Source organism: Pleurodeles waltl, chromosome 4_2 (genome assembly GCF_031143425.1).
Source record: "Pleurodeles waltl isolate 20211129_DDA chromosome 4_2, aPleWal1.hap1.20221129, whole genome shotgun sequence".
Classification (NCBI taxonomy): Eukaryota; Metazoa; Chordata; class Amphibia; order Caudata; family Salamandridae; genus Pleurodeles; species Pleurodeles waltl.
This window is the reverse complement of record NC_090443.1, coordinates 70,959,331-70,971,310: the sequence shown is the minus strand read 5'-3', so window position 1 is coordinate 70,971,310 and position 11,980 is coordinate 70,959,331. Positions and strand designations below refer to the sequence as shown.

At 43.0% G+C, this 11,980-nt stretch overlaps 1 protein-coding gene across 1 annotated transcript; it reads left to right on the top strand.

Annotated features, from left to right (window-relative positions):
- Nucleotides 1-1,211: 1,211 nt before the first annotated feature.
- Nucleotides 1,212-6,069, top strand: SPRYD4 (SPRY domain containing 4). Its single transcript, XM_069230694.1, has 2 exons — nt 1,212-1,313; nt 3,566-6,069. The coding sequence occupies exons 1-2, from the start codon at nt 1,220-1,222 to the stop codon at nt 4,102-4,104; spliced, it is 633 nt and encodes a 210-aa protein (XP_069086795.1). The 5' UTR covers nt 1,212-1,219; the 3' UTR covers nt 4,105-6,069.
- The last annotated feature ends 5,911 nt before the right edge of the window (nt 6,070-11,980 follow it).

Below are 11,980 nucleotides of genomic sequence, written 5' to 3'. Positions count from 1 at the left end.
GTACTGGGATGTGGCCAAATTTCACACTACTTGACGGTCTCTCCCAAAGAGGTCGCAACAAGCACTGGGCTTAGGTTCTGCATGAAGCAAATATCTGCATTGTCTTTAAATGTTAAGTTTCTCTAAAAAGACTGGCAAAAGGCACTTTCCTTTTGAGCAAAATTTAAGAATGTCGTAGGTTTACATCAACAGATTACATACTATCACCAACAAATCTTCACCCCTCATACATTCTCTTAAAATCCTGCATTGAAAAATTGACCTTGAATAAACTTTCTTTTTCTCTCCCTTTTTTATTTTGAATGAACCTCTCCCCTTCTACCTTAAGCATGCCACTTCTGTACATAGAATACTCTAAATTTGCTTGTTTGTCTTAATTTCTCTTTGTGAAACCTCATCCCTGCAAACTAACAATATTTATTAATTTCCGCATGCATCTGCTTCCCATATAGCCCCCTCTAATGATCACACCTAAACATACATGCCAACATTTTAGACGAGTAAAGTGGGAGATTTTTAAAAAATAATCAGAAGAATGTAATTTCCCCATTAACTTCTACTGAAGCAGGGGCGATTTTCGGTAGGAGACAGCCAAAATAAAGCTATCTTTGGCTTGAAAAATCAGGAGTATCCCGTCTGTATCCAGCCTATTGGCATGTATGAGTAAGCCATTAATGCACCACAAAGAAACTTGAGTAAAAGTAAATGGAGTGGTTTCATTTAGCATACAACTCTAACCCCAATAGGCAATGGACTGACCACTAACTTTTGGCTCTAGGTAGGATGCTACTTGCCGTTCAGCAATCCCTCTCTACGTTGTCATCATGTTCAGAAGTGAAGCGCGGGTGTAATAAAATACGGACACTAGTCATTGTTTTCCACTTTCATCCATTTGGAGCATGTATTCGAAAAACGCTGAAAACTGTTAAAATGATAGACTCTTCCCATAATAAGGCCCCTCGCGCAAAGCAGATTAACCGAATACTCGGAGCACTTCAGAGAATCTTATGTCTTCCCAAAAGAATATCACAGGCCCTTCCATCTGGACCTAGACGCTCAGGTTTCTAGCCTTTTGCCCTCCTTTATACCTGGTGCTTACCCTCTCCCAAGATGGCGTCGTGGCCTAGCCGATAATTAAAAAAGTCCGTCTTTTGTTTCAATGCCAGCACGTCAGTTTTTCTGTACGTTTTTCCTTTTCCCCATCGTTTCCGATTCTAAAATGGCGACGCCCTTGGGTCGTGTGATGTGCAGGGAAGGCTCAGGGCTGCGGAGGGTGCTGTACGGGGGACATCTCATGGTCATCCCGAAAAGGGGTAAGCAGCAGCGGGTACTGGACAGGACCTATCGTTTCAAGAGCACCGACATACGCGGTCTAACAAGTCGATTTTTAAAGCAGCTGGCAAACGGGAAAAGACATTGAAAACAGACTGTAAAGGTGCCAAAAGTAGAAAAAAGATGAGTGCAGTAAAGGGGCATAGGAAGAAAAGATAATGTATCAATACGATTAACTTGTGAAAACGGCAATGGCATGGAGCTTTGAGAGGAATGAGGAGTAGAGCAAGTAGAGTCATCACACCAGTGGCATGGGAGCACATAGCCCAACAGAGTCAGTGGCATAGACCCAGAAGCGACTAGAAGGAACCGTGAAGGGGCTGAAAGGCACGCGTCACTTTACGAAAATGAAGAGACAGAAGCTGGCACCATTTAGGCACAGCCTTTGGGAAACTGCGAAGAGGCATAGAGAAGACTCACAATAACAGTATTTTGTCGGGTACACTTTTTAGCTAGTTATGTATGTCTTTTTAGCCAAAGTTCAGTGCAGGATTGGATGTGTAGTGTTTTTACGTTATACGTATCACCCTACCAGTATGCAAAGTGCTGATGAGTAAAAAACATGGGTTGGACCATGGCGTGGGATTTGGCAACTGTTGTTTTCGTGCATATAAAAGGAAAGAATCATCGATTCTTAAAGTCAAAAGCCGGTATTTATACTTTCCATTGTAGACTGTGGCAATTGTAGATCTCTGCTCTGAACCACATCGGACATGCTGGCTTTGCTTTCCCCAATATGAATATTTTACCATAGTGGGCAGGGCTCTTTGCTCCTCATATGGGACAGAGAGAGAACACTACCAATTTGTACTAGCACTGTTGTTTTTGTTGAGATTATTTTTTTAGATCCCGCTCTCCCTACGCAAAAACATGACGAATCTGTCACTGCATTTGTCATAATGAATTCCCCCCTCCCCTTACTGCTGATGATTCCTTGCTAGGTAACATGCACAACTACTATATGTCTTATGACCCTGCTACCCTAGGTATTTTAGGATCTCCACTTAGGGTAGCTACTTCCCCGCTTTGGAACAGGTGCCTTTAACCTCTTATTTTTAAGTTCGGTTATATGAGTCCAGGGCCTCTCAGCATTTGACTGCAGGGAAGAAGGATCCTCTTGCAGCGTAATTTATAATCCTACCCCTTTGTGCGCAGTGGTCGGTTGTTTGTAGCTAGTTCTGCACTTCTGTGTACATACTGCAATAATTGCTGGACATATGACATTTAAACATCATAGATAACTGAAGACATCCGAGTGAGTCTAATACAGCCTTCAAGGCGTAATATTTTCTCATTACTTGTGAACATATTTTTAGTGGGAGAATCCTTTCAAAATCTTGCTAAAAAAGCCACGTTTTTGCCTTTTGTTAGCACAACCATTGGTCTTCAGCCAAAATTCAGATATTCTCCCACTCCTTTTCTTTTGACCTTTCCTAAGGAGGTGCTCATGGAACAGCAGTTAAAATGAAAAAGCAGTTTTTAGCTCAGACATACATTTTATAACTTAACATCACAAGCTTGATAATAGGTTCGTTTGTGGCTTTAATTCACACACGCTACTGAGGAAATTAGCAGGAAAAAGATTGACATAGCATGTGTACACGATTTGCAGTTTATATCCTTTTTGACCTCCGTGATTATCTTGAGCTATTTGACCAAGTAATCAATATGTCAAATGTGACTATCCCATTTGTATACTAGATGAAAGATAAATGGCAAATGGATCAAATGTGTAGCTTGAATAAAAACTACAGAGAAGGCAGCATTTTCTAGCAGAAGATTATATTAGAGGACCCACAATATAAGATTTGGGTGATCATTGAGGATGAGGCTGGGATGTAATGGTGTGGTGGTCTGGAAATTTAAGGGCACGATCACTACATTAAGAGATAGTCTGAAGTAAAGAATCACAAAAAAACAGAGTGGATGTTCAGGAGCAAGAGGTGACAGAGTGAGAGTAGATGATTAGGTGTAAAATGACGATGTTAACATTTATACAGTGCACAGTACAAAACATACCTAGATCACTATGTAGCCTGGACCTGGAACTGATATTACAGAACATCAGTTCAGAGAAAGTGTTACGAAGGATTAAACAACCGGAGATGGAGTAGACAAAAGCAGCTATTCGATGAAAGAAATCCTATGCCTCTCACAGCGCAAGAAAGAAGTTAGGAAATGTAACTTAATAAAACTGGCATTTCTACCTATGATGATTTCTTTTGTTTTGCAGACATCCGTTTCAGACTCGACGAGAAAACTGCCCACAGTAGTCTTGATCTCATCAAAAAGGACACAGGTGTTGTATATCGGATGATTGGGATTGATCCAACCAAAGTCCCCCAGAATCCTGAGCGGTTCCGCGATTGGGCTGTCATTTTAGGGGATACGGCTTTGAGTGGAGGAAAACATTACTGGGAAGTGACCGTCAAACGTTCTAATGAGTTCCGGGTTGGTGTGGCAGACGCTGACATGCCGCGTGACGAGTGCATCGGTGTCAGCAGCCGCTCCTGGGTTTTCGCTCATGCCCACCAGAAGTGGCATGCCATGCTAGGTAACAAGACCATCCCTATCACCAAAATCGGCCACCCGGAAAGAGTGGGCCTGCTTCTTGATTTCGATGGAGGAAAGCTCAGCCTAGTGGATGCAGAGAAGCAACAGCTGGTCCACACTGTTGGGGCATCATTCCGGGGCCCTGTGGTGCCCGCCTTTGCCCTGTGGGATGGTGAGCTGCTCACCCACTCTGGACTTGATGTACCGGCTAATCTTTAGGGATTGGTGTCGACATTTCAACTGTGTGCCTCTTCACCTAGGAAGGCCTAACTTAAGTTCGGATAAGCTTTGTTTGGAAATCTTCCAATTCGCAGGATAATGGGGCGGGGAGAAGTGCATTATTGTATTCAAATCACCCACATAGTCGGATTTCTACAGCATCCTAATCTTGGACCCATTATTTTGTGTGGGGCTGACTTGACAGTAGTGGTGTGCAGTGTTCTGAAGCTCCCAATTATTCATGCATTAACATATGTTTGTGAAATGGACAATGGCAGACACAAACTGTCTTATGAGCTGATGTTCTGTGTGATTGTCTCGAGACAATGCTTACATATCCTGAGAGCCATCAAGGTTTAGAAAAAAAGCCACTGAGAGTTAGCACACACTCATTCTTCTTTTGGAGTTACCGGGCATTTAGTCCAGAATCCTTGCGGTGTGTGATATGCAAGCAGCAGCAGGCAAACTTCGAGCACAGCCAGTAACAATCTGACAGAAGGCTAAAGCTCTACTGTGCTTCAAAAGTTCTAAATTGAGCGGGGTATGGGTGATTAATATGTTTACATGTTTGTTGTGTATTTTTGTATCAGAAAAATGAAATAATATATATTCAAGTAATTTGGGCGATTGCTACAAGGGTAAAAATAACTACTATTAAATGTAACAGCAAACTCTGCCCTTAGACTCTGTGTCTTTACACTAAGCAATCCCACGATTTAAAGGCAGACCCTATTTTCCTTCAGGCGCTAATTACCCATCATAGCTAAAATTCCATGAAAAGGAAAAGTTACTTAACTTTAACAGTAGTTCTTCATCAACGGTATTTTACCGAGTCTCATAACTTTAAGCTAATTCCCATCGATAGATTTAAAGAGCCAGAATGGCTGCAGCAAGCTATTCTAAGTAAATGCAGTAGGGGAAGATTTCTTGTGGGAGTACTGATTTATTGTCCTCATGGTGAATTACAAGGAAATTATCCGTCTCTTAAACGTGGTCTGGGGGCTGGCAGACATCTTTTAAAGACAGTGCAGACTTGATTTCATTTCTGGGTGAGTTTAAACTGTAGATAACTCTGCCTCTCAGAGCCCCGGATCTCTGATATTTGCATGCCACGTATTGGACAATCCAGCTCCTTGTCTTTCTCGTGAGATTTCAGCCCAGGAATGTGCTGGACGCTCCCTGTTCTGGACTGTGTACGCCCAGCTTCCTATTCTGTGGTGGCGCCTGGATGCCATGATTGGGTTCGAAATCATGTTTACACTGCCCTTCTTCAGAATGATAAACAACAAGCAAGGCTTATATTATTGAATCTTGGCAGCATCCAAACTTAACCCAGAGACTGTTCAACTAAACAGGAAACTTTCAGCTGCTGGTGGTCTGTGGTAAAGCAATAATCTTCTGCAGCAACATCCAGACATTTTCATGGTTGCTTAGTTGTCATAGATTCACAAGCCCAAAAAAGGCGGACTGTGGTTTAATAGTGAATTCGCTACACTCCTGCCTGTTATTAATGCAGGGTCTTGACTGTGTCTCCATTAAGTTACTTCCAGTGGTAGAAGTGATTCCCAGGTCTCTGGTATGCTGGCTTTTCACTGCCGTCAATCCAAGTACCCAACCCCGTGCCTCCGCATTACCAGCATTGTTTAGAATTAAATATGTCTGCAGAAAGGGCAACTGACTAACAATATCCCAGCACCTGTTCACACTGTTTTTTTTTCTGGCTGCGGGCTCATTGCTGTTGGTGGTGTGCTGCTCTTTTTGTGTGCAGAGCATGCGCTCCGTCGTTGTGCTTGATAAAGTCGTCAGTAGTAGGAATAGTACAGCAAAGCAATGTGCCGTTTAGTAACCAGTATTATGTGGTCCAACGTTCATTATCTTCAAAGTGATGTCATCGCAGAGGTTGGCTGTTGAAAATTCGGCGGAATATGCGTATCAATAAAAAAAAAATATATATATATATATACACACTATTGTAAATTAAGTTTTTTTTCATTTTCACTCGTAATTGTAGATGTAAAAGGAAAGTGATATTTCAGGAAGCATGTGTGCATACATTGCCTTTTTTTCTCCTTTCTTCTGTTCTCCATTGCCTTGGCATCACTAGCTAAAACATACATTTGACCAGAATGTCATCTGGTTGTCTATGGAGCCACCGGATCATCTGTTATTATGTAATGTGAAGAGGTGAGGTCCCCTTAGGCTCAGAACATGTTCATGTCAATTATAGGTAGGTCGTCCAGTCTTGGTTTTTAAGTTTGGCATTAGTCAACTATGTTGCATTATATATTCGTGGTCCCTCATTCCAGCAGCGTGGCTTTCTGGGACTTGTAGTTGTTGAATATAAATAAACAGTAATATACATAAATTTGTCAAATTATTACATCAGAATCGACTTCACAAATAATTTCATATTGAATCTTTGTGTTATGAAGTTGCATGACTGAGTTGATTAGTATAGGATCATTGCATAAATAGAACCTTCGCCATGAGACTGACCACCTGTTTATGCACAATGATTCAATATGATATTATGAAATGTATATCAATGTGGATGTTTTATTTTCGACTAATTTATGTATATTTCTGTTGATGTATTTTTAACTGCTACAGGTCCCAGAATGCCACACTGCAGGCATGACTGGCCATGAGTACATAATGAGACGTAGTTAACGGACTTGCCAACAGTGGCAACGATTGTGAGGGTCGGATCGTGTTGGTGTTGTGCCCGGAATAAAAGGAAATTACTTTCCAGTTCATAGTGCAGCGGATTATTTCTGTTAAGGAATATCTATATTATTATGCTTATAGAGAACCATCTTCGTTCATTGATCTGCTGTTGTTTTTCACATTTTTCTTTATCCCACTATAACATGGGGCAGTGGTTCAGCCCAATTTAGCTACTGATTGATGTCACTGTGTATGATGACATTCTGTTATAACTACATGTGATTTTTGAGACTACAAATATTTTTGTTTCTAGCCAGTGTTTAGTTTATATGTGTGTTTTTTTAAATTTTTTATATATATATATATATATATACATATACATATATAATCTACATGCGGCACTGCAGCAGCTCCCAAACAATGATTTTTTGTTGATTTTTTTTTTTTTAAATAAAAAGAACAAACCAGACATTGACAAAGGTAGAAGGCTGCAAGCCAGCACAATCCTTGTTGGCTTGGCCAGTGCTTGTCTTCTTTCACTGTGGAAGCCATTTTCATTTTTATCCCTTCAATGCAGATTACATGTACCAGAATGCAACAAAAATAGCAGTGGGTGTATTACTTGCCTGACATTGGCAGCTTGTATTTTCGACCTTCTAGATTGGACTAATTTTGCTTGATGTAAGCATTAGCTAGCCTGAACATCTGGCATGGGACATGCATAGATTAAGAGGAGGCTTTCAATGTCCATATATACACTGGAACTCAGTACCTGTCAAGATTTGGAGCGTTTACAGTTCAGAAGAGAGGTGAAAACATGGTTGTTCCCAAGAAAATTGCATCAGCCTCTTACTGAGAGATCAAACCTGCAATGATAACACGTATACGAATATAAACATATTACAGAGCTATTGAACAACCCCAATCAATTTTCCATAATACATGTCACCATATAATATCCCACAACTGTTTCTTACCTGATCCCTCATCATCACCGGGGCAGGTGTAAAATTTAAGAAATGACCTGTGGGTCATTGCTGGTAACTTGGATGGCCCAAATACAAGATAAACTATACTGCTTAAGTTACCACTCAATACTAACCAGGCAGGTCTGCCAAGACCTGCGATTTGTCACAAACTACCCCTGAAGGTCCCAAACTGTGACATACTCTGAAATATGACATCCTATAATGGGGAAAAAGAATAATTATAAAGCAGTTCATCTTGCCAAATATCTTCAGTTGACATCTCACAATTGCATGCAAATAAATGAGGACTGTAATGCAGACTAGTTTGGAAGCTCTCTGATCCTGTCTACTCTTTATTGATACATGTTACCTCTTGTGGGTGTGTAAGATCAGACTGGACAATGATCTACCACAACCAGCATTGAAAATCAGACTGAGAACATAAATGATGAACTACCAGCTCAGTAAAGGGACCGACCGAGCTCTTCACAGCTGCCAGCATAATACAAATTAGAACAAACACAGGTAAGGCCATATGGTCTGGCTTATAAATGAAAGTGACTTTTGTGTCATTGATGGGTTTAGGCACTCAACAAGTTATCATACGTGGATTCTGTCACTCATCTTTTCACTCATGCATCCATTCATCCACCCACTCATTCATACATTCACCCTCTGATAAAAGCACAGTAAAACACACACAAACTCAACAACATATACTAGATAAATTAAAAGAATACATGTAGAAAAAAGAAAACATGCTGCTGTCTGAACATGGTGGGCATATGCTTGCAATGACACTAAACAAAGCAGCATGTGTCAGTCTTGCAGTTGTAATGTGCATAGTCTGTGTTTAAAGTTCCAGTATGGCTTCCACATTTAGAACCAATGTGTTGTCCATTTTGAAATGGTAAAACAATGATTTGCTATGAACAGCAGCATTCCACAATGATTCCCTGGTTTACAGGAAGTGGCCAAAAGGGATGCACTGCAGATGAAATGGGCCGCAAGTAAGCACCCCTTGGCTCTGCCTGGGGAGTTGTATTATCCTCTTAAGAAAAATTAAAATAAAAGGAAGAGAAGCAAATAAGGGAAAAGGGAAATGCAAAAGAAGAAAATGTAAGATTAAAGGACTGGTCAACCTACCCTGACACCTAAGCATGCTTATTTTCAGGTGGATGTGCATGTGATTATAAAATGACGTCATTCACAAGGCAAGAGAGCCAATGAGGCATGTGGGTGGAAATATTACCCAATGTAGTAGGCAGTCATGGATGCAAGCACAGTGCACATAATACTTAGGCCATTGTCAGTAGAGAGCTGACCCCAAAGCCCTCTGTATTTATATGGATATATATGTAAATGTTGTTTAATGATTTGTTTTAATACAATATCCTGGAAGATGCTGGAAAACGTTAGTACAGTGCAGTTCTTTTGCCCCCAGTGTTTGTCAAATGGGGTACCAACACCAAAATCCTTCCCTACAAAGGTAATCCGTGAATTTGATTACAATTTCTTACTGTAGTATTTAACTGTAGGAGGCTGGCTTGGCTTGTAGTGGGTACCAATGGTACTTACACCTTGTGCCAGGTCCAGTTATCCCTTATTAGTAGAATAGAGGTGTTTCTAACAGCTTAGGCTGATAGAGGTAGCTATAGCAGAGCAGCTTAGGCTGAACTAGGAGACATGCAAAGCTCCTGCTATACCACTTATATCATATAGCACAATATCATAGGAAAACACAATACTCAGAGTTACTAAAAATAAAGGTACTTTATTTTTAAGACAATATGCCACAAGTATCTCTGAGTACCCTCAGTAAGAAGGTAAGTAATATACACAAGTTATATGTACACAAACCAAAAACAGGTAAGTAAGAGTCAGAAAAGTAATGCAAACAGTGTAGAATTACAATGGGTTGCAATAGGCAAACATAGGTCTAGGGGCAACACAAACCATATACTCCAAAAGTGGAATGTGAATCACGAATGGACCCCAGACCTATGGGAGCTTGTAGAGGGTCGCTTGGACTATCAGAAAACAGTCAGGGTGTCCAAGATACCCCACCCCAAGACCCTGAAAAGTAGGAGTAAAGTACACCTACTACCCCCAAAAGAGCACAATAGTAGTGATAGGGGGATTCTGTAAGAACAACAAACACCAACAGTGCACTAAAAACGGAGTCCTGGACCTGAGGACCTGCAAAGCAAGGGGACCAAGTCCAATAGTTGCGACAGTGTCCAGGGGGGGGCAGGAGCCCAGGAAACCCCAAATGAAGTTGCAAGGAAGCTGCCTCCGGATGGAAGAAGCTTGGAGTTCTGCAACAACGAAGAGGACTAGGAACTTCTCCTTTGGATGGAAGATGTCCCACGTCGCGATGAAGGTTGCAGAAGTGTTCCCACGCAGAAATACCGCAAACAAGCCTTGCTAGCTGCAAGGGTCGCGGTAGAGGTTTTTGGGTGCTGCTGGGGACCAGGAAGGACCAGGATGTCGCCCCTTGGAGGAGGAGACCGAGGGGGCGCTCAGCAACTCAGAGAGCCCTCACAGAAGCAGGCAGCACCTGCAGAAGTACCTGAACAGGCACTTAGAAGATTTATGAACCAGAGTCCACGCAGAGTTACAAAGGAGGGTCCCACGACGTTGGAGGCCAACTCAGAGGGTTGAGCACTGCAGGACAGAGTGCTGGGGACCCACGCTAGGCTGTGCACGAAGGAAATCCTGGAAGAGTGCACAGGAGCCGGAGCAGCAGCAAATCACGCAGTACACAGGTTTGCAGTCTAGCGTGGGGAGGCAAGGACTTACCTCCACCAAACTTGGACTGGAGGATCACTGGACTGTGGGAGTCACTTGGATAGAGATCCTGTGTTCCAGGGACCACGCTCGTCAGGATGAGAGGGGACCCAGAGGACCGGTGATGCAATCTTTTGGTGCCTGCATTAGCAGGGGGAAGATTCCGTCGACCCACGGGAGATTTCTTCTTGGCTTCTGGTGCAGGGTGAAGGCAGGTGACCCCCAGAGCTTGCACAACCAGGAAACATTCGAGAAAGCCGTCGGGATTAGGCGCTACAATGTTGCTGGTAGTCGTCTTGCAACTTTGTTGCGGTTTTGCAGGCGTGCTCGAGCAGTCATCGGTCGATCCTTGGTAGAAGTCGAAGAGGGAGATGCAGAGGAACTCTGGTGAGCTCTTGCATTCGTTATCTGCCGAATTCCCCAGGGGAGAGACCCTAAATAGTCAGAAAAGGAGGTTTGTCTACCAAGAAAGGTAAGAGCCTATCAGAGGGGGTCTCTGACGTCACCTGCTGGCACTGGCCACTCAGAGCAGTCCAGTGTGCCCCCAACACCTCTGTTCCCAAGGTGGCAGAGGTCTGGTACACACTGGAAGAGCTCTGGTCACCTCCCCTGGGAGGTACTGGTCAGGGGAGTGGTCACTCCCCTTTCCTTTGTTCAGTTTCGCCCCAGAGTAGGGCTGGGGGATCCCTGAACCGGTGTAGACTGGCTTATGCAGAGATGGGCACCATCTGTGCCCATCAAAGCATTTCCAGAGGCTGGGGGAGGGTACTCCTCCCCAGCCCTTCACACCTATTTCCAAAGGGAGAGGGTGTAACACCCTCTCTCAGAGGAAATCCTTTGTTCTGCCTTCCTGGGCCAGGGCTGCCTGGACCCCAGGAGGGCAAAATCCTATCTGAGGGGTTGGCAGCAGCAGCTGCAGTGGAAACCCCGGAAAGGCAGTTTGGCAGTAACCGGGTTCTGTGCTAGAGACCCAGGGGATCATGGAATTTTCCCCCCAATACCAGAATGGTATTGGGATGACAATTCCATGATCTTAGACATGTTACATGGCCATGTTCGGAGTTACCATTGTGACGCTATAGATAGGTAGTGACCTATGTATAGTGCATGCATGTAATGGTGTTCCCGCACTCACAAAGTCTGGAGAATTTGCCCTGAACGATGTGGGGGCACCTTGGCTAGTGCCAGGGTGCCCACACACTAAGTAACTTTGCACCCAACCTTCACTAAGTGACGGTTAGATATATAGGTGACTTATAAGTTACTTATGTGCAGTGAAAAATGGCTGTGAAATAATGTGGACATTTTTTCACTCAGGCTGCAGTGGCAGGCCTGTGTAAGAATTGTCTGAGCTCCCTATGGGTGGCAAAAGAAATGCTGCAGCCCATGGGGATCTCCTGGAACCCCAATACCCTGGATACCTCAGTACCATATACAAGGGAATTATATGG